The sequence below is a fragment of the Rhinoderma darwinii genome, chromosome 2, assembly GCF_050947455.1.
Source record: "Rhinoderma darwinii isolate aRhiDar2 chromosome 2, aRhiDar2.hap1, whole genome shotgun sequence".
NCBI lineage: Eukaryota > Metazoa > Chordata > Amphibia > Anura > Rhinodermatidae > Rhinoderma > Rhinoderma darwinii.
The window spans coordinates 7,736,924-7,761,273 of NC_134688.1; the positions used below are offsets into that span (position 1 = coordinate 7,736,924).

At 45.3% G+C, this 24,350-nt stretch overlaps 1 protein-coding gene across 1 annotated transcript; it reads left to right on the forward strand.

Moving 5' to 3' along the window:
- Positions 1 to 3,435: 3,435 nt before the first annotated feature.
- Positions 3,436 to 4,356, forward strand: LOC142740373 (odorant receptor 131-2-like). Its single transcript, XM_075849921.1, has one exon. It carries the CDS (start codon positions 3,436 to 3,438, stop codon positions 4,354 to 4,356), a length of 921 nt encoding a protein of 306 aa, XP_075706036.1.
- The last annotated feature ends 19,994 nt before the right edge of the window (positions 4,357 to 24,350 follow it).

Consider the following 24,350-nt stretch of genomic DNA (forward strand, 5'->3'; position numbering starts at 1 on the left):
GAATTTTCCCTGAATAACCGGGTCAATAACTCGTCAGGGGTCTCCCCGTTTTTCTGTAATTTTGGGTTTAATCCTAGGTTCTCCTCCGTTTCCCCTGGTTGTTCCAATAATCCCGAGGTAGAGGACGTTCATCGGGAACTGTGCACAGTCTGGGCCCAGGTTCAGAAGAACCTAGAGGCGTCCCAGAGCGTACAAAAGATTCAGGCTGATTGTAGACGTTCTGCTAACCCCCGGTTTGTCATCGGGGATCTGGTGTGGTTGTCGTCGAGGAACTTGCGCCTTAAGGTCCCGTCCAGGAAGTTTGCTCCCCGATTTATTGGACCTTATAAGGTCATTGAAGTCCTCAACCCTGTATCCTTCCGTCTGGAGCTGCCCCCATCCTTTCGCATACACGACGTCTTCCATGCCTCCCTCCTGAAACGCTGCTCCCCGTCCTGGTCCCCCTCGAGGAAACCTCCTGTTCCCGTTCTCACCCCTGAGGGGGTGGAATTCGAGGTGGCCAAGATTGTGGACAGTAGGATGATGCAGGGCTCCCTCCAGTACCTGGTCCATTGGAGAGGATACGGGCCGGAGGAGAGGACTTGGGTACCTGCTCGAGATGTTCACGCTGGGGTATTGATCAGGAGGTTCCACCTTCTCTTCCCCACTAAACCGGGTCCTCTTAGTAAGGGTCCGGTGGCCCCTCATAAAAGGGGGAGTACTGTAAAGGATCTGCCAGGCACTACGTCTGGGTATACTCCCAGGATTAATCAGTCGACACCTGAGGCCAGACCTCTGAGACTGACACCTGCTCCCACCAATCAGGGTGGCAGGCTCAGGAGTGGGAGAGCCTTTCGCGGCCTGGTCAGTCAGAGTTAGCTTCGCCCCCTGTCCATTTATACCTGCCGATTAGGGCTCACTTGTTCCCTTCACCTCCTTCCTGCCATTACAATAGATCTCTAAGTAGATGTTGGTGCATGAGTGCGTCTTAAACCTACAGCATGGGGTACAGGTAGGAGTTATGAGCATCGTGCCCTTACAAAGCTATTGGGGCAATATTCACTGGGGCAAAGCTGAGAAAAATATTTTTAAGTTACAAACCTTACGCTTATAGGTATAAGTTCTCATTCACCTGATCATTTCATGATACCGGAAGGAATCTTTACGCTACTAAGGTACTTCTAGTATAAACAATAACAAAGACGATCCTAGGAGGTTTTAGATTTCTGATGTATCTGAAACACTTGAATGCTAATCTCTCTGAGCTTCTAAATGACATTGGAAGTGCTTCAGAACCAGTCACCAGATGTATCATGTCTGAGGAGGAGAGTTTGGATTTCCAGGTTTATAATTATCTACTCTAAAGCGGAGCAAAGCACCTCACATCTTTGGGTCACCAGAGGTATTTTGGATCTCCAAATGTATCTTATCCATGCAAAAAGAGAATAAGTCACCAAATATTGTCAGGATAACTAATAATGTATACTGCTCAAACATATCTTTTTTAAGCAGTATAGTTCAAGTCACCAGACGTATCTTGTCTGATCGGTATAGTTCAGGTCATCCAGTTATATCTTGTCTGAGCAGAATAGTTCAAGTCACCCAACGTATCTTGTCTGAACAGTATAGTTTAGTTCACCAGACGTATCTTGTCTGAGCCCTATAGTTCAAGTCACCAGACGTATCTTGTCTGAGCCCTATAGTTCAAGTCACCAGACGTATCTTGTCTGAGCAGTATAGTTTAGATCATCCAGTCATATCTTGTCTGTACAGTATAGTTCAAGTTACCAGACGTATCTGGTCTGAGCAGTATAGTTCAGGTCATCCAGTCATATCTTGTCTGAACAGTATAGGTTAGGTTATCAGACGTATCTTATCTGAGCAGTAAAGTTTAAGTCACCAGATGTAGATTGTCTGAGCAGTAAAGTTTAGGTAACTAGACGTATCTTGTCTGACTACTAGTATAGTTCAGATTACCAGATGTAACTTGTCCGAGTAGCATAGTTCAGGTCACTAGACATATCTTGTCTGAGCACTATAATTCAGGTCCCCAGACATATCTTGTCTGAGCAGTATAGCTCAGGTTACCAGACGTGTCTTGTCTGAGCAGTATAGTTCAGTTTACCAGACGTGTCTTGTCTGAGCAGTATAGTTCAGGTTACCAGACATGTCTTGTCTGAGTAGTATAGTTCAGTTCACCAGACATATCTTGTCTGAGCCCTATAGTTCAGGTTACTAGACGTATCTTGTGTGAGCAGTATAGTTCAGGTCACCAGATGTGTCTTGTCTGAGCAGTATAGTTCAGGTTACCAGACGTATCTTATCTGAGCAGTATAGTTCAGGTTACCAGATGTGTCTTGTCTGAGCAGTATAGTGCAGGTCACTAGACCTATCTTGTCTGAGTGGTATAATTCAGGTCAACAGATGTATCTTGTTTGAGCAGTATAGTTTAGGTCACCAGAGGTATCTTGTCTGATCAGTATAGTTAAGGTTACCAGATGTATCTTGTTTGAGCAGTATAGTTTAGGACACCAGAGGTATCTTGCTGATCAGTATAGTTCAGGTTACCAGATGTGTCTTGTCTGAGCAGTATAGTGCAGGTCACTAGACCTATCTTGTCTGAGTGGTATAATTCAGGTCACCAGATGTATCTTGTTTGAGCAGTATAGTTTAGGTCACCAGAGGTATCTTGTCTGATCAGTATAGTTCAGGTTACAAGATGTATCTTGTTTGAGCAGTATAGTTTAGGTCACCAGAGGTATCTTGTCTGATCAGTATAGTTCAGGTTACCAGATGTATCTTGTTTGAGCAGTAAAGTTTAGGTCACCAGAGGTATCTTGTCTGAGCAGTATAGTGCAGGTCACTAGACGTATCTTGCCATAACCTATAGTTCAGGTTACTCGACAAGTCTGAGCCCTAAAGTTCAGGTCACCAGACATATCTTATCTGAGCAGGAGAGTTTGGGCCACCATATATATCTTAATAGAACAGTATAGTTTAGGTCACCAGATGTATCTTCACTGAAGAGGAAAGTTTGGATGTCCAGATACATCTTGTTTTATGACAGAAGAATTTGCTTTTGACCTAAATATTGTGCTCGCTCTGGGATGGCCATGAAATCTTGGCATTTTGATTAAAGCATGATTAAAGGGAATGTCTTATGTATTTAATATTATTCTCACTCATTACATTTCCATCTGTAGAAAAAATATAATGTATTTGTTCAGTGATTTAAATGCTGTAGCTATTTATTTTTTATTTTTAAAATCCTGCCAATACGGCCATGGAGAAATTCTTCATTAATTAGGTTTCTCACCAGTTTCGGTACAGCAGAGTTCAATAACATTCGACTCTCCTACATCTAGGGTTGCAATTGATTATGGTGTGTACGCTTTATACTCTCTTCTTCCTTTCTCTCATACCAGTGTGAGCAGAAATAACATCTCTGCTCCAACTATGGTGAACATATCATCCACCCTTCAAGTCAACACCACCCAAGTACCCATCACCATCAGCAAGACAACCGAGTTCATACGATGGTCCTTGGTCTTCTTGTCCATAGTTGGGTTCTGCTTCTTCATCTACTTTGTCACCATGATGCTCCATGTCTTTTTCGCAACTCCTCAGCTCCGGGAAAATGCTCGCTATCTGCTCTTTATCTACATGCTGGTGAACGATACATTCTATATATTCCTGGCCTTCTTCATGCTCGTGTCATCAATGTCTCAGCTTTACATCCCTGTACCCATCTGCTTCATCTTGTATGCCATTTCATCAAGTGTATTTAGGGTCACTCCATACAACCTGGCGGCCATGGCTCTAGAACGTTACATGGCTATTTGTTACCCGCTCCGACACGCCGAATTGTGCACCACAAAAAGAGCGAATCTAGCTTATGCATTAATATGGCTGTTGCTGATAGTCCTGATTGGTGCCGAGCTGTTTCTTATGTTCTCCTCGGTAACAAATCGATATATCTATGTCATCTGCAAGCATGATACCTTACTGGTAAATCCTATTCAAAATGTCATAAGGACCCTCAACTTCATCTTGTGTTTCGGCTTGGCGGGAATCGTCATCATATTTACCTACGTCAAGATTATGCTGGTGGCCCACAAAGTAAGTTCTCAATCATCTTCTGCTTCCAAATCTGGAAAAACCGTCATGCTCCACGCATTCCAGTTACTTCTGTGTATGTCTTCCTTATTGTCAACACTAACGGAAACATTTACTCCCAAAAAGATTGAGTACTTGCCAATAACAAACTTTTTTGCCTTCACTTGTGTCCCAAGGTTCCTCAGCCCCATCATCTATGGAATCCGGGATGAGGAACTGAGAAAACGCATCAAAAAGTCTTTAGGAAAATACTTTCATTAGATATTATGTTATCTCCATACGAAGTGCAGTTAAATTTAATCTGTTGTTCCCTGTTATCTGTCATTTCAGGGCGGGAAGGGGCTGGTTTTTCCAATGTAGGTTCTTCAATAATAATAATAAAAAACAAAGAACTTAAATCTAAATTGTCGTGTTGTCCTCTTTAATAAATTTTTTAAATATTCTATACAACCATTTTCTTTTGTTTCTGTGAGGATTGGTGACTACCACTATGGCCGCTATTACCGCTACTGCAAGGGTTGTCACCTAGTTATCCATTGCATTACAGCAAGTAATTCCACATGTATGTACAGGGTGTGGGATAACTTGGTGACAACCTGCGTGGAAGCTGTAATGGTGGTCAAATCGGTTGTCCAGCAGATTTGACTTTGACAACCTCTTCTTCTAGGTGGACATGTCCTTTAACAATGTTAAATTTTGGTCAAGTCCAGATCCATAGTTCTGTCCACCCCCCACATGTAGCAACTGGCTTTTATATACACTGTGTTCCAATGTCAAACCAACATTCTCGTAACCCAAATTATTTTGTGCCCTTTCAATATTTTCCAGCATTCATAACCTCAATATATAAACCCTTGTTGTTATTCAGTGGTGTAGCCATAACCCCAAACTCTCCCACCCCATCGCAGAATTGTCCCGGGAAACAGACCTCAAAGGGGACGGGCATATGCAAATGTGCCCCCAAATGGGTGTTTCTGGTAGGATTTGTGAGCGGATTGGGGGCGGGCCTAAATTGTTCTGCGAATAGGGATTCAAATGTGAGACGCTATAGAGGATCCAAAGGCTGCAGTTGAACCCGGGCCCTAGTGCCCATGGGGTAAACAATCTTTTCAAATGTTTCCCTGCTTTCATCTTCTATTTGTAACCAGAACCGATTGTATTAAATAAAATTATAAAAAAAAAAAAAGAGAATTTGCATTTGGTTTAATTTTGTTTCTAGTTTTCCCTCCTCCCTATTTCCATTGACATTACCTTTGGGTTAATTCTGCACAACCTTGTTTTCTATAGTTGTAGCACCTGAGGATAGGGGCCTCTAGCTGGCATCAGTTGCGGATTAAGTAGGCCCTAAGCCCCCAGCTGTTCCCCCTTTCCCCACCACTGCTCTGCAATGTCTATAGTGAAAACCACCTTTCTATGCCAGCATTGAAGAATGGGTGTTACGATTCCCCTTGTCAAAGGGCTATGTCCCTACATAATGACAGTCTCCAACCATCGCTGACAGTATCACACTGTGTAGGGACACATCCTCCTGACAATGGGAATGGTAACACACATTTGTCTATTAGTCCAGAATTACACAAAGACTTTATGTGGAGTACAAGGATTCCCTACAACAGACATTTCAGGACAGGGGACAGATCCTCTTAAGATCCAGTGACTCACAGGTGATGTCTTCTCTGATTAGAGTCATTCTCTTTTCTTTTCTTCTCCATCAGACACAGACCGTTATGGCGACTTCTGATGACTGCAGAGTTTCGCTTCTGCAGCCATTTCCAGCCTCTATAGAAACACAAAAATTCAGACACAAAGGCCCAGGACCATATATTAAAGGGGATGTACGGGCACAGACCGACTGATGACCTATCCACATGTCCAGACAACCCCTTTTACTCAGAGTAATAAATTCAGACCCCAGACCAGATCCTAGAATACATACAGACCCCAGACCTTCTAAACTATTGCAGTCCCCAGACCAGAACCCCTAAACAAATACAGACCCCCGAACAATCACCCTATACCAGACCCCCTAAATACAGACCCCATAAAATAATACAGACCCCAGACCTGACCCCCTAAATACAGACCCCCGACCCCTAAACTAATACAGACCCCAGACCAGACCCCCTAAATACAGACCCCAGACCACTTAAACCAATACGGACCCCATACCAGACCCCCTAAATACAGACTCCTTAATCTAACACAGACCCCATACCAGACCCCCTAAATTCAGAACCCGTAAACTAATACAGACCCCAGACCAGACCCCCTAAATACAGACCCCAGACCCCTTAAATTAATACAGGCCCCCAGACCAAACCGCCTAAATACAGACCAAAGACCCCTTAATCTAATCCATCCCCTTATAGTTTCATAGCAGCTCACCTGACAGTCTTCCCTATGGAGATTTGCGGTCATGTGACCTGCAGGTCTTTAAACAGTAACCAGAACTGAAGACATAAGGTCATGTGACCTTATATCTACAGATCCTTTTGCAGGACATACACAATGCAGTTTTGTCATGGCTTTTGCCATGTAATGTATTTTGCAATGTACTTTGGGCGACCATGGGCCCCCCGGGAGCCTCGGACCCTGGGTGGCCGCCCATATGATGATCCGCCATTGGCTTGCATAGCTCATGCACTGCACTGAATTCAATTTAGAACCTTAGAAGTGGAAAGACAGAAAGAGAAGAAGGGAGAAGGAAGGAGAGAGCAGGGGCTATGCTTTTCTATAAAGCCTGGGTGGGTAAATGAAGGCCCCATAACTGCTACAAATGGCTGCTGTAATTTAGTTACTTCCTGTCTCAGGCCATAAGATGAATAGGAGGGTATGTGAAACATATTGTAGTCACAGTGACCAAATACTTATTTGTCCATTAGGGATGTGTCAGACGGAGCCAAGCCCAATTTACAACCTATAAGGGTAAAATATGTATTTTTTATTATAGTTAAAAAACAATAGGAGATGTAATTCAGTGGTGACATCAGTGGGGGAGGAAGTAGCTAACTTCTCCTGCTAGTTGTTTTTCACTAGAAATCAAAATAGCTGCAGCCTGGAACATAATGTGGAAAGGTGAGATTCTAGATGTAGTGTCTACTGTAAAGTTGGTGGAGGAGAGATAATAATAGTATGGGGCTGTATAACCCTACATAGTAGGAGACATGGACTCCACTTCCACCATTGCCGAAAGTGGAGATTTTACTGCTAATCAAAGACGTGTACATGATGCACATGAGGGGCTTCTTATACCACAAGACCTGTCCCTAGGAGACAAAATTGAGAAGCTCCTCCAACCACAAGACCTGTCCCTAGGAGAGAAAAGTGGGAAACTCCTCCAACCACAAGACCTGTCCCTAGGAGAGAAAAGTGGGAAACTCCTCCAACCACAAGACCTGTCCCTAGGAGAGAAAAGTGAGAAGCTCCACAAACCACAAGACCTGTCCCTAGGAGAGAAAAGTGAGAAGCTCCTCCAACCACAAGACCTGTCCCTAGGAGAGAAAAGTGAGAAGCTCCTCCAACCACAAGACCTGTCCCTAGGAGAGAAAAGTGAGAAGCTCCCCCAACCACAAGACCTGTCCCTAGGAGAGAAAAGTGAGAAGCTCCTCCAACCACAAGACCTGTCCCTAGGAGACAAAAGTGAGAAGCTCCTCCAACCACAAGACCTGTCCCTAGGAGACAAAAGTGAGAAGCTTCTCCAACCACAAGACCTGTCCCTAGGAGACAAAATGGAGAAGCTCCTCCAACCACAAGACCTGTCCCTAGGAGACAAAATTGAGAAGATCCCCCAAAAAAGACCCCGGGACATTGATGCTGTGGAGCTATTTCTTGTCCATCAGTCACCACCTGCTAAAAAAAGACAAAAGATCAAAGAGCGACGAACCAATATAAAGAATCGTCCAAAACAAGACGCAGCAGTGAAGGGTGATGTCTCCTATTTAAATCTTGAGAGACTTAAAATATTGGACAAGAAGGCACCTGGTGAAGCTCCTACAGTCAGTCGTAAAAGAAAAGCGCTAAGCACCGAGGACGGTCAGCCCGGGACAATGCCACCAGCCAAAAGAGCTAAAGTAGAAGACATTTCTTATCCATCTACTAAAGATTTAGGAAGCCCGGAGCTGGGGACACCCCAAGTGGAGATGCCTGATCCCTGGAGACAGCAGAACATGAACAACCTGTCTCCAGAGCAGTTATACATCCTGAGGAGCAAAGGGGAAAGTGCCAAGCTGGACGATGACATCATCACCATGGCTCAAGAGCTCCTGCAGTGTCAATTTCCAGACTTTGATGGCCTGCAGACCCCCGCTGCTCTTCTAGTGCCAGGTTACTGCGTAATAACTAAGGCTGTGCAAATCCACTATGATGAGGAGAGGGAGCACTGGCTGACAACCTGCTTCAAAAGTGGCGAGATCCTGGTGGCCGACAGCATGAATATCAACAATTTGCCTCCATCGATTTGTGAGCAGATTAATAATATCTACAGTGTAATGGTCCATGAGCCTCTGAATCACCTGAAATTTCTCAAAGTGGATCAGCAGAGGAACAGCTATGACTGTGGGGTATTCACTATTGCATTTGCCTTTGAGTTTCTGGCAGAAGATGGTGAACCCACAGTAATTTACCAGCAGGAGATAATGAGAGACCATCTAATATGCTGCCTGCAGAATGGCAGGATCACAGGCTTCCCGAAAAAGATCAACTAGTGACTCCATGTCTTTCAAGGAAGACATGAAGAGTCTATGATGGGCCAAGAGATGGCCCCGACCTACAACCGGACATGACCCAACCAATGAGACAAACCAGGATCCTCTATGTCACCAGAGGTCTGTAAAGGATAAACTGAGGAACAGAGTCTAACCATCTCCTGATCTAAAGCAGTGACCCCTGAAAGGAAGTATTGGTCCTCGGGCCCGGTCTCTGTTCTCACCAAAGAGGATGACATTTCCTAGACTTTCCGCAGTCAGATATATTCATGGAACAATTGATATATCTTCTGCATCAAGAGACAGATTCCGGGCTCGGTCTCTGTTCTCACCAAAGAGGATGACATTTCCTAGACTTTCCACAGTTAGATATATTCACGGAACAAGTGATATATCTGCTGCAATAAAGAGACAGATTCCGGGCTCGGTCTCTGTTCTCACCAAAGAGGATGACATTTCCTAGACTTTCCGCAGTCAGATATATTCATGGAACAACTGATATATCTGCTGCTTCAAGAGACAGATTCCGGGCTCGGTCTCTGTTCTCACCAAAGAGGATGACATTTCCTAGACTTTCCGCAGTCAGATATATTCACGGAACAATTGATATATCTGCTGCATCAAGAGACAGATTCCGGGCTCGGTCTCTGTTCTCACCAATGAGGATGACATTTCCTAGACTTTCCGCAGTCAGATATATTCATGGAACAACTGATATATCTGCTGCATCAAGAGGCAGATTCCGTGCTCGGTCTCTGTTCTCACCAATGTGGATGACATTTCCTGGACTTTCCGCTGACAGATATATTCATGGAACAATTTATATATCTGCTGCATTTCGAGGCAGATTCCGGGCTCGGTCTCTGTCCTCAATAATGGACTTGCAATTACTGGATTTTCTGCAGTTAGATATATTCATGGAACAAGTGAGTTATCTGCTGCATGATCCTTCCTCTACAGAACATTCCACCATTTCCCTCCACAGCCCATGGGAAGGGCAGTCATTCAGTCATGGTTCCCTAGAGGATCCCTGGGGTTTTTGATCTGCTGATTGCTGGAGGACGACTCTTCGTGAGTCAAGGGCCCATCATCATCGTCATCATCATCATCATCATCAGGGCCACATGTAAGACTATTGCCCTGACTTCTAATGGAAACTTTGACATTTAACACCTTGAATGAAACTAATAAAGAAGTCGGTGTCCATCAAGTAGCAGTGTATCTGAGCCTCTTTATGCATGTTCATAGTATCTAATAGAGCTGAGGTGGTCAACCCAACACATTACAGCAGCCTTAGGTGTGGCCCTTGACTCCATCCCAGGTCCACATATTACATTCCATGTTCTGTGCCCACATTGGTGGTCAGTGTCCATAAAGGTAAAATGGGAAACAAATAAACAACTAGACACAAGCCTGGGTAGGGTCCCCAATAATCAGTCATAACTTTTATTTATGGTCATGTAACAACATATCTCCCAGACTTCAGATAGAGACAGTAGTCTGCAATACGCATGTGTGTGTCACGACTTTATGTTTCACTCCCGCCCGCTGGAGGATGTAGCTGGAACGGGACAGGTAAGGAATGTTTTTTTTTCCCTTCTACCGTGGGCTGCGTTGTGTATAGTCCCCAGTAGCTACCGGGGACTATATAGGGAACATAAACTACCGGGGACAATACATAGGTAGCAGTAGCTACAGGGGACTATATAGGGAACAGTAGCTACAGGGGACTATATAGAGAACAGTAGCTACAGGGGACTAAATAGAGAACGGTAACTACAGGGGACTATATAGGGAACAGTTGCTACAGGGGACTATATAGGGGGCAGTAGCTACAGGGGACTATATAGGGAACAGTAGCTACAGGGGACTATATAGGGAACAGTAGCTACAGGGGACTATATAGAGAACAGTAACTACAGGGGACTATATAGGGAACAGTAGCTACAGGGGACTATATAGGGAACAGTAGCTACAGGGGACTATATAAGGAACAGTAGCTACAGGGGACTATATAGGGAACAGTAACTACAGGGGACTATACAGGGAACTTTAGGTACAGGGGACTATATAGGGAACAGTAGCTACAGGGGACTATATAGGGAACAGTAGCTACAGGGGACTAAATAGAGAACGGTAACTACAGGGGACTATATAGGGAACAGTTGCTACAGGGGACTATATAGGGAGCAGTAGCTACAGGGGACTATATAGGGAACAGTAACTACAGGGGACTATATAGGGAACAGTAACTACAGTGGACTATATAGGGAACAGTAGCTACAGGGACTATATAGAGATCAGTAACTACAGAGGACTATATAGGGAACAGTAGCTACAGGGGACTATATAGGGAGCAGTAGCTACAGGGGACTATATAGGGAACAGTAGCTACAGGGGACTATATAGAGAACAGTAACTACAGGGGACTATATAGGGAACAGTAGCTACAGGGGACTATATAGGGAACAGTAGCTACAGGGGACTATATAGGGAACAGTAGCTACAAGGGACTATATAGGGAACTTTAGCTACAGGGGACTATATAGGGAACAGTAGCTACAGGGGACTATATAGGGAACAGTAGCTACAGGGGACTAAATAGAGAACGGTAACTACAGGGGACTATATAGGGAACAGTTGCTACAGGGGACTATATATGGAGCAGTAGCTACAGGGGACTATATAGGGAACAGTAACTACAGGGGACTATATAGGGAACAGTAGCTACAGTGGACTATATAGGGAACAGTAGCTACAGGGACTATATAGAGATCAGTAACTACAGAGGACTATATAGGGAACAGTAGCTACAGGGGATTATATAGGGAACAGTAACTACAGGGGACTATAGGGAATAGTAGCTGTAGGGGACTATATAGAGAACAGTAACTACAGGGGACAATACATAGGTAACAGTAAATACAGGGAACTATATAGGGAACAGTAACTACAGGGGACAATACATAGGTAACAGTAAATACAGGGAACTATATAGGGAACAGTAACTACAGGGGACAATACATAGGTAACAGTAATTACAGGGGACTATATAAGGAACTAACTACAGGGGACTATATAGGGAACACTAACTACAGGGGACTATATAGGGAACACTAACCACAGGGAACTATATAGGGGCCCTTATCTACAGGAAACGCCTCAGGGGGCCCTATCTATAGGGAATGTCACAGGGGGCTCTATCTACAGGGAACACCACAGGGGCCCTATCTACAGGGGGCGCTATACAGGGAATGCTACAGTGAATCCCACAGGGGGCACTATCTACAGGGAACGCTATTACCTACAGAAGGCTCTATGGGGAGAACTATTTACAGAGGGCTCGATGGAGAGAACTATCTATAGAGGGCTCTACTGGGAGCACTATCTACAGAGGGCTCGATGGAGAGTACTAACTATAGAGGGCTAAACTGGAAGCACTATCTACAGGGGGCTCTATGAGGGGCACTATCTACAGGGGGCTCTATGAGGGGCACTATCTACAGGGGGCACTGTGTGTGGTGCATTACTTTACAGTGTTTGACACAATTTTATTCATGGGCACAATGTATGCTACTATTATAATCAGGGGTACAGTGTATGGTACTATTATAATCAGGAATACAGTGTATGGTACTATTATATTCAGGGGCACAGTGTGTAGCGCTATTAGGTTCCATTCATTTACTCTGCACATAATGATCCTGCGTTGTTCACTATGTGCAGCCACATACACACACATTAACATTACTGACGTATCCTGACAGTTAATAGACATCGCGTCCAACCGGGACGGGATGTCTATTCACAATCCCGAAACCTTGGTAACATTTGTGTGTGACTTACACCACAGCACATCGAGATCACGCTGTGCTCTCATTTACAGCGTGATCTCGCAAGATCACGCTTGATGTGCTGTAAGTCCCACACAAACGTTACCGAAGTGTCGGGTTTGTGAATAGACATCGCGTCCTGGCTGGAAGGGATGTCTATTCACTGTCAGGACACTGCAGTAATGTTAATGTGTGTATGTGGCTGCACATAGTGTTCTAGCAAGATCACTATGTGCAGAGTTAATGAATGGAGAGAAGTGTATGACGCTGATTGGTCACTGATTGGTCAGCGTCATACACTTCTCTCCACAACGCCCACATGGTCAAAAGTAAAAACACGCCCAGTTGTCTATTAAGAAAGTCATTAGCATAAAGCTAAAATAGGTCATAACTTGGTGAAAATAGATAGTTTTTCTAAATAAAAAAACACTGCTGTAATCTACATTACAGCGCCGATCACATTATGTAGGAGACAGGGCACTTATAATGTGATGACAGAGCCTCTTTAATGTTGATGATTATGGGAACAGTTAATGAAAACCCAAAATTTCGTGTCTCAGAAAATTGGAATATTATATAAGCCCAATTTCAAAAATGAGTTTTAATACCGAAATGTCGTCCTACTGAAAAGTCTGTCCAGTATCTGCCCTCAATACTCTGCATGAATTACTGCATCAATGCGGCGTGGCATGGAGGCGATCAGCCTGTGGCACTGCTGAGGTGTTATCAATGTGTCGTGGCATCTGGGCGATCAGCCTGTGGCACTGCTGAGGTGTTATTAATGCAGCGTGGCATGGGGCGATCAGCCTGTGGCACTGCTGAGGTGTTATCAATGCGGCATGGCATAGGGGCAATCAGCCTGTGGCACTGCTGAGGTGTTATCAATGCGGCGTGGCATAGTGGCAATCAGCCTGTGGCACTGCTGAGGTGTTATCAATGTGGTGTGGCATGTAGGCGATCAGCCTGTGGCACTGCTGAGGTGTTATCAATGCGGCGTGGCATGTAGGCGATCAGCTTGTTACACTGCTGAGGTTTTATCAATGCGGCGTGACATGGAGGCGATCAGCCTGTGGAACTGCTGAAGTGTTATCAATGCGGCGTGGCATAGGGGCAATCAGCCTGTGGCACTGCTGAGGTGTTATCAATGTGGCGTGGCATGTAGGCGATCAGCTTGTGGCACTGCTGAGGTGTTATCAATGCGGCATGGCATGGGGCGATCAGCCTGTGGCACTGCTAAAGTGTTGTCAATGCGGCGTGGCATGGAGGCGATCAGCCTGTGGCACTGCTAAAGTGTTGTCAATGTGGCGTGGCATGGAGGCGATCAGCCTGTGGCACTGCTGAGCTGTTATGGAAGCCCAGGTTTCTTCATTACTGACTGTGGAAACTTCACAAAGTAAATTTTGCATTTCATTTGGTCCCAGAGTCTGGAGGGAGAGTGGAGAGGCGTCAATCCAAGTGTCCTGCTGTCCAGTGTGAAGTGTCCGCAGTCAGTGATGGTTTGGGGGCCGTGTCCTCTGCTGGTGCCGGTCACTGTGTTATATCAAGTCCAGAGTCAGCGCAGCGTCTAGCAGGACATCTCCCAGCACTTCATGCTTCCCTCTGCTGACGAGCTTCATGGAGATGCAGATTTAATTTTCCAGCAGGACTTGGCACCTGCCCACACTGCCAAAATTACCAATACCTGGTGTAATAACCCAAGTATCACTGCGCTTGATTGGCCAGCAAACTCGCCGACCTAAACCCCATAGAGAATCTATAGGGTATTGTCATGAAACACCCCAGACCCAACAATGCAGACGAGTTGAAGGCTGATATCAAAGCAACCTGGGCGTCCATAACACCTCAGCAGTGCCACAGGCTGATCACCTCCATGCCGCAGTGATAACACCTCAACAGTGCCACAGGCTGATCGCCGCCATGCCGCAGTGATAACACCTCAGCAGTGCCACAGGCTGATCGCCTCCATGCCACATTGATAACACCTCAGCAGTGCGACAGGCTGATCGCCTCCATGCCACATTGATAATACCTCAGCAGTGCCACAGGCTGATTGCCGCCATGCCGCAGTGATAACACCTCAGCAGTGCCACAGGCTGATCGCCTCCATGCCACATTGATAACACCTCAGCAGTGCCACGGGCTGATTGCCCCCATGCCACACCATTGATGCAGAAATTCATGCAGAAGGAGCACTGACCAAGTTTTGGGTGCATATACTGTACATACTTTTTAGTAGTACAATATTTTGGTATTAAAAATCATTTTTTTAAATTGGACTTATATAATATTCTCATTTTCTGATTGACTTAAATGTTGGGTTTTCATTAACTGTTACCATAATCATCAACATTAGATCCCTCTTTGTGTAATGAATCTATATAATATATGAGAGACACTTTTTGAATTGAATTACTGAAATCAATTAACTTTTGATGATATTGTAATTCATTAAAAAGGACTAGTATATATATATATATACTGAGCTTTGTTCTGGTGTTCTGGTGTTGTATATATGTACTGAGCTTCGTTCTGGTGTTGTATATATGTACTGAGCTTTGTTCTGGTGTTGTATATATGTACTGAGCTTGGTTCTGGTGCTGTATATATGTACTGAGCTTCGTTCTGGTGCTGTATATATGTACTGAGCTTTGTTCTGGTGCTGTATATATGTACTGCGCTTGGTCCTGGTGCTGTATATATGTACTGAGCTTTGTTCTGGTGTTGTATATAAGTTCCTAGCTTGGTTCTGGTGCTGTATATATATACTGAACTTTGTTCTGGTGTTGTATTTAGGTACTAAGCTTGGTTTTGGTGTTGTATATATGTACTGAGCTTGTTTCTGGTGCTGTATATATGTACTAATCTTGGTTCTGGTGCTGTATTTATGTACTGAGCTTAGTTCTGGTGCTGTATTTATGTACTGAGCTTTGTTCTGGTGCTGTATTTATGTACTGAGCTTAGTTCTGGTGCTGTACTTATGTACTGAGCTTGGTTCTGGTGCTGTATATTTGTACTGAGCTTTGTTTTGGTGCTGTATATATGTACTGAGCTTTGCTCTGGTGCTGTACATATGTACTGAGCTTGGTTCTGGTGCTGTATATATGTACTGAGCTAGCTCCCGGCACCGTATCTTTGCATTAGCCGGGAGAGTTGTCGCGGCTTACTGCGCACTGTCCTCCACCCTTCTCATGTGCACAGCCTAACTAAATGGGCTGAGCACGCTTAGGATATTGAATGTGCGCATATAGGCCTATACGTAATGGGTGATTTTATTATAATACGTGGGTAGATATGCACGCTTATGTAATTATATATATATAGTGTGGCAATCCACACTAAAGCATTCTGGACAGGGAATTTCTTTTTTTAGAGTCCACTTTAATGTAGGGGGTATTTGGAATATCGTAATTGTTTTATTTTATTATTAGAATAATTTTCAATGGTGTGATACACTGCAAAACACTGTGACACCTAAGCCCCCCCCCCCCCCCCCCGCCCGCATGTCTTCGTCTGAAAAACAGGGAACCTGTTGTTAAAAATTTTAATCCCATCCCTAGATAGATAGATAGATAGATAGATAGATAGATAGATAGATAGATAGATAGATAGATAGATAGATAGATAGATAGATAGATAGATAGATAGATAGATAGATAGATATGGGATAGATAGATGATAGATAGATAGATAGATAGATAGATAGATAGATAGATAGATAGATAGATAGATAGATAGATAGATAGATAGATAGATAGATAGATAGATAGATAGATAGATAGATAGATAGATAGATAGATTAGATAGATAGATAGATAGATAGATAGATAGATAGATAGATAGATAGATAGATAGATAGATAGATAGATAGATAGATAGATAGATATGAGATAGATAGATAGATAGATAGATAGATAGATAGATAGATAGATAGATAGATAGATAGATAGATAGATAGATAGATAGATAGATAGATAGATAGATAGATAGATAGATATGAGATAGATAGATAGATAGATAGATAGATAGATAGATAGATAGATAGATAGATAGATAGATAGATAGATAGATAGATAGATAGATAGATAGATAGATAGATAGATAGATAGATAGATAGATATGAGATAGATAGATAGATAGATAGATAGATAGATAGATAGATAGATAGATAGATAGATAGATAGATAGATAGATAGATAGATAGATAGATAGATAGATAGATAGATAGGTAGATAGATAGATAGATAGATAGATAGATAGATAGATAGATAGATATGAGATAGATAGATAGATAGATAGATAGATAGATAGATAGATAGATAGATAGATAGATAGATAGATAGATAGATAGATAGATAGATAGATAGATAGATAGATAGATAGATAGATAGATAGATATGAGATAGATGATAGATAGATAGATAGATAGATAGATAGATAGATAGATAGATAGATAGATAGATAGATAGATAGATAGATAGATAGATAGATAGATAGATAGATAGATAGATAGATAGATATGAGATAGATAGATAGATAGATAGATAGATATGAGATAGATAGATAGATAGATAGATAGATAGATAGATATGAGATAGATAGATAGATAGATAGATAGATAGATAGATAGATAGATAGATAGATAGATAGATAGATAGATAGTGTAACGTCTAGGACCGTCGTCCTGATTTACCCTCTGGCGGCCGTGGCCATGGACGAGCGAGTTCCCGGCAGCATCTCCCTCCTAAGAGACGCCGGCACTCACTTCCTGGTCCGGACACTGTCTCCCGCAGGGCGCGCGCGCCCACACATGCACGGTCTTAAAGGGCCAGTACGCGCACAGTTGCAGAATACTGCAATTAGCCCAGAATGCTTTGGGACTATAAAAGGGGCTCTGCCCTCTTGAACATTGCCTGAGCGTTGTTGTGTTACCTTAAGTTTGTCTTGCAAATGGTCTCCTAGTGTTTTCCAGCTCCCAGTGTTACCCGTTCCTGCTGTCTGTACCCTGTATCCCGTGCTACCATGCTTCTGTGCCTTCAAGAGTTGGAGTCGAGTTGTGTCTTCCGCTGCATCTATTGTGTCGCACCCGCCAGGTGTCTGTCTACTGCCGGAGCCTCATCTTAGCCTGAATCCATCGCTACTGTCTACATTGCCTCAGGTACCCTTTCTAGACTATAGACATTGCATTGTAACTGTTTGGCCAGCTGCTATCCTGCTACGCGGCACAGCCCTGTGGGTCCACACCCCGCACCGTGACAGTACGCTCAGGCCATGGACCCCGCTGGTCAATTCTAGGGCCTATCACCCTCTCAAACCATGCAGGATCTGTGAGCACGACAGGATCAACTTCTTTTGGCAATAGACTCCATAGCATAACAGCTAGGGGCGCTAGCTGCTTCTTTCTCTGCTCCTGTTCCAGCTTCTCAGACTGATCCTCCTGCTACACCTCCTGGCAGCGCCAGTTCTGATCCTCGGTTCTTGCTGCCACTACCACATCATTTCTACGGAGACGCAAGCGCGTGCAGGGGATTTCTCAACCAGTGTCATATCCACTTCACCCTGCACACCAGAGCATTTCCCTCAGACAGCGCCAGGATCGCCTTTATTATTTCTCTACTTGCCGGCAAGGCCCTGGCATGGGCGAACCCAATCTGGGAACGACAGGGACCCGAGACCCGAGACTTCCAGGGGTTCATGCGGTTATTCCGCACTCTGTTCGAGGAGACTGGACGAGTCTCGTCGGCAGCCACTGCTATGCTGAACCTTCGCCAGGAGGACGTCTCCGTGGGCGAGTACACCATCCAGTTCTGGACAGCGCAGGCACACTTCTGGACTCTTTATATTGCGGCCTCGCTGGCCATGTCGTGCGTCTGTGTCCCCAGAAGCCAAAAAACTCCAGCCTAGGATTGGTTGGAGAGACAACCCTGGGCGACACCAGCATTTGACAGAGAACTCTCCTCCAAGCTGTTCATTCCTGTGACTATTGTCGTTGGCGGGAGGTCCCATCTGGTATCTGCCTATCTAAACTCTGGCTTTTATACGCAAAGACCTTGCGGATCTTCTTCACTTGCCCACTACCCTTCTGGAGAAGCCGTTGATCGTTACCTCAGTAGATGGATTGCCGCTGCCCGACCCAATATTGTCTGTGCCCAAGCTGCTGAGGCTTCAAGTGGGAGCTCTTCATTCCGAGCTCATCTCCCTGTATGTCCTGTCCAAGGCCGTCAACCCTGTGCTGCTGGGTTTGCCTTGGCTTTCGTCTACATGCCCCAGTCCTGGATTGGAACTCCGGAGAGGTTCTCCAGTGGGGTTCCAAGTGCATCAACCGCTGTCTGGGTCATAGCCATCCGCTTCTGCCTCCACCGCATCAGTCATTGGCAGGGTTGCCCTTTTGCTACTCTCAGTTCTCAGATGTCTTAGACAAGAAGGAGGCAAAGACATTACCACCACATCGAGCATATGATTGTCCTATCGACTTGGTTCCTGATTCGACCCCTCCTCGCGGTAGAGTATACCATCTTTCCTTACATGAAACCTAATCAATCTCTGCCTATATTAAGGAGAATCTAGAGAGGGGCTTCATACGCAAATCCTCATCCCTGGCCAGGGCCGGGTTTTTCTTTGTTAAAAAGAAAGATGGATCCCTCCGACCCTGCATTGACTACCAGGGTCTCAACCAGATCATGGTAAAGAACAGATACCCATTGCCGTTAATCTCTGAACTGTTTGATCGAATACGGGGGCACATTTTTTTTCCAAACTAGACCTGCGGGGGGGCTACAATCTAATCCGGATTAGTCAGGGTGACGAGTGGAAGACGGCATTTAATAAACGTGATGGGCACTACGATCACCTGGTTATGCTCTTCGGCCTGTGTAACGCCACCGCAGTTTTTCAAGAATTGATCAATGACATTTTCCATGATCTCCTCTGTCTGTATTGTAGTATATCTCGATGACATTTTGATTTTTTTTCCCCAGATCCAGTAACTGATCAGAGACATGTCCGCCAAATTTAGCTTCGATTAAGGCGGGATTCACACGACCGGGTCGCGTCCGAGCCCGAGTGCCGGCCGGAAAAATCGGCCATTCTGCCCGGCCGGTTTGCATAAAGTTATGCATCCGTGCCGGGCCGGGCAGATCCGGACAGTGACATCATCGGCAACTCCTGAAGGGGAATCCCCATGTGTTCGGGGATTCCGCTTCTGGAGTTTCCCCTGATGTCACTGCCCAGATATGGACAGAGACATCAAGCGCTCTGTCCAGGAGCGGAATCCCCGAACACACGGGGATTCCGCTCCTTCAAGGAGCTAAGTGCGGCTAGCACATAGCAGAGCGGGGAGATACCTCCCCGCTCTGCTATAGTGGCGTCGCTACAGTAGTAGCAGCTGCTGCAGCTGCTAGCGGCGCCATCAAAGGTGTCGCCGGGCCAGGGCGCTTTTAACAAGCAGGAGAAGGGAGCCAGCGCAGCGCTCCCTCCACCTGCTGTACACCCCGGCCCTGCCACACCGTGTACAGCGATGCCATTCGTCAGAATGGCATCAACTCCTCCTCCTCACATGCACTCTGCGCTGTGAGGAGGAGGAGATAGAGCGCAAGAGCCGGAAAACCCGGCCGTCACTCGGGACACATCCCGGTGATGGCCGGGTATTACCCGGCCCCATAGACTTCTATGGGAGCCGGGCGGCCGGGTACCCGGGCGAAAATAGAGCATGTCCTATTTTTTGACGGGCGGTTTTCCCGGTCGTCAAAAAATCGGCCGTGTGAATAGCCCCATTAGGAGTATATTATTCCTAATGCAGCCGGGTGCCGGCCGATTTATGAACGGCCGGCACCCGGCCGGGAAACCCTGCCGTGTGAATGAGGCCTAAGGGAGAATCACCTATATGCCAAGCTGAAGAAGTGCATGTTCGAGAGAAAGTCTCTACCCTTCCTGGGCTATATCATCTCCAATCAGGGTCTCAAAATGGACCCTGAGAAGGTAAAGGCCGCCCCGGAATAGCCACGCCCTCAAGGCTTAAGGGCCATACAACGCTTCCTGGGATTCGTCAACTTCTCCTCATTGACTGCTCCCATCTCTACCCTCACCAAAAAGGGCATGAATGCCAAGACGTGGACTCAGGAAGCAGAAACCGCGTTCAAAACCTTAAAAAAGGCCTTCACGTCTGCCTCTATTCTTCATCACCCTGATATGTCCCTACAGTTTTCTTTAGAGGTGGACGCTTCCTCTGTTGGTGCTGGCGCACTTTTGTTCCAGAGAGGTTCGAAAGGCAAGATGGTGGTATGTGGCTACTATTCTAAGCTGTTTTCTTCCGCAGAGCGTAACTACTCGATTGGGATCGGGAGTTACTGGCCATCAAGCTGGCCCTGCAGGAGTGGAGACACCTACTAGAAGGTGCAGCTCATCCTTTCCTGGTCTTCACAGACCACAAGAACTTGAGCTATCTTCAGACGGCCCAACGACTGAACCCTCGTCAGGCCAGGTGGTCACTGTTCTTTGCTCGGTTCCAGTTTGAGCTCCACTACCGACCTGCCGACAAGAATGTGAGGGCCGATGCCTTGTCCAGGTCATTCAAGACAGAGGACACTGTGGAGTCCCCGCAGAGTATTATTGACCCTTCCTGCATCATCTCTGTCAACCCTCTGCAAGTGAGAGACATTCCTCCGGGAAGGACTTTTGTACGTCTGTCAGACAGAGAAAGAATCCTCCGCTGGTGAACCAGTTCCAAGCTGGCAAGTCACGCGGGTGCCCGTAAGACCCAAGACCTAACCGCCCGTCAGTTTTGGTGGCCCATGCTGCCCAAAGACGTCACGGATTTCATCTCCTCCGGTACGATATGCGCAGCAAATAAAGTTACCCACTCCAGACCAGCTGCTCTGCTCCAGCCACTGCCTGTGCCTGATGCCCCCTGGTGACATATTGCAATGGACTTTGTCAAAGATCTGCCTCTCTCTGCTGGATGCAGTGTGGTCTGGGTGGTGGTGGATCGATTTTCCAAGATGGCTTATTTTGCTCCACTGACTGACTTTGTCCAACACATCTTCCATCTGCACGGCTTGCCTCTGCATATTGTCTCGGATCAAGGGGTTCAGTTCACCTCAAAGTTCTGATGAGCCCTCTGCGGACTCCTCGGTGTGAAGTTTGACTTCTCCTTGGCCTACCATCCCCAGTCCAATGGTCAAGTCGAGAGGGTTAAGAACTATCTGCGGCACTTTATCTCCAGGCAGCATGATGACTGGGTGCAGCTGCTTCCTTGGGCTGAGTTCTCCTATAACAACCACACTAGTGAGTCCACCACCTCCAGCCCGTTCTTCACTGTCTACGGCCAACATCCACGAATACCTCTTCCTGTCTCTACTATGTCCCAGGTGCCCGCAGCTGACTCTACCTTCAGGGACTTCCTGCAGATATGGCAGCAGACCTGATCTTCTATTCTGCTGGCAGTCGACCGCATGAAGAAAAAGGCAGACCCTAGAACCTCCCCAGTTTCTTCCAGGTACCAAGGTCTGGCTGTCTTCCAAGAATATCCGACTGAAGGTGTCATCTTTCAAGTTTGCCCCCAGGTTCCTCGGACCCTTCGAGACTCTGCTGCAAATAAATCCTGTCTCCTACAAGCTTCAGCTGCCTCCTACCCTCAAGATCCCAAATCCTTCCATATCTCCCTGCTGAAGCCTGTGATCCTGAACCGCTACTCCAGGACTCCTAGTTATGCAGTGGCTCCTGGCGGCTCGTCAGGGACATTCCAGGTGAGGGAAATCTTGGCCACCAAGAAAGTAGGAGGAAGGACATTTTATTTGGTGGATTGGATGGGATTTGGTCCAGAGGAGAACATCAATGCTCCTGCCCTCGTAAATAAGTTTCTCTCCCGCTCTGGCCCCAAGAAGAGGGGGCGTAAGAGGGGGGATACTATAACGTCTATGGCCGCGGACCGTCGTCCTAACTTACCCTCTGGCGGCCGCGCACATGGGCGAGTGAGTTCCCGGCGACATCTCCCTCCTGAGAGACACCGGGACTCACTTCCTGGTCCGGACACTGTCTCCCACAGGGCGTGCATGGCGAGTAAGAACAAAGTTGCAGAATACTGGAATTAGCCCAGAATGCTTCGGGACTATAAAATGGGCTCTGCCCTCTTAATCCTTGCCTGAGCGTTGTTGTGTTACCTTAAGTTTGTCTTTGCAAATGGTCTCCTACTGTTTTCCAGTTCCCAGTGTTACCCGTTCCTGCTGCCTGTACCCTGTATCCCGTGCTACCGTGCCCCTGTGCCTTCAAGAGTTGGAGTCGAGTTGTGTCGCACCCGCCGGGTGTCTGTCTACTGCCGGAGCCTCATCTTAGCCTGAATCCAACACTACTGTCTACATTGCCTCAGGTACCCTTTCTGAACTATAGACATTGCATTGTACATGTTTGGCCAGCAACTATCCCGCTACGCGATACGGCCCAGTGGGTCCACACCCCGCGCCGTGATAGATAGATAGATAGATAGATAGATAGATAGATAGATAGATAGATAGATAGATAGATAGATAGATAGATAGATAGATAGATAGATAGATATGAGATAGATAGATAGATAGATAGATAGATAGATAGATAGATAGATAGATAGATAGATAGATAGATAGATAGATAGATAGATAGATAGATAGATAGATAGATAGATAGATAGATATGAGATAGATAGATAGATAGATAGATATGAGATAGATAGATAGATAGATAGATAGATAGATAGATAGATAGATAGATAGATAGATAGATAGATAGATAGATAGATAGATAGATAGATAGATAGATAGATAGATAGATAGATAGATAGATAGTAATACTATGGTAGGCCCACTAGGTGGCTCTCTTGTCCTCGCTGACTGTAACAGACCTTTCATGAAATGTAAATTCTCTCTGGATCTTCTCTGACCACATAATAAAAGGTAATTCCCACCTCAAGGTCAAAGGGTCGCCTCCCCCAGGCAAAAGTCTATATTTATCTTCCTCTTCTGAGGAAATGGAAACCCCATCACACCTATTACAGATGGAGCAGAGATCCACACACTGGGCAGTCTGGGTTCACACGTCGCATTATTTACTGACCTCCAACCACAGATGTGGGACCTCATGACAATGATGGATCTCCCACATCCCAAATCTATAAATATGCAGCTTCTTTATATTGAGCTTCATCACTGATATCACAGAAATATCTGAAGACCTTCTTATAAATGGCTGTCTCTCTAAAAAAAACGAATTGCTTTTATTATTCTAAACAATAAATTATATAGAAGATCTATCTATCTATCTATCTATCTACAGCGATCAAAAAAGTAGGCAGCACACCATCGGATTTAGTGAAAAAGAGGGTACTTTATTAACCCTAAGTGCGACGTTTCACCTCTATCCACTAGAGCCTTTCTCAAGCAAATGACAAGTGGAACAGCCGTGGTATAAAACAGGTTCTCAATTGGAACAATTAATAACAGTAATCAAATACAAATCAAGACATACTGTATAAAAATGTAAATACAGTGTAAGCAAATCAATAGTGGTGATGTATCAATACACATATAGACAGAGAAGAATAGTACAGAAAGTGCTGAGGGATACACTAACGCGTTAATGCATCTAATAAGTGTAAATGGTGATAATATCCACACATGTGTATATAATCATGAAATCAAAACAAGTTAAAAAAGGATATCACCTGGGGATGTCAGATCATACAGCCGCCATA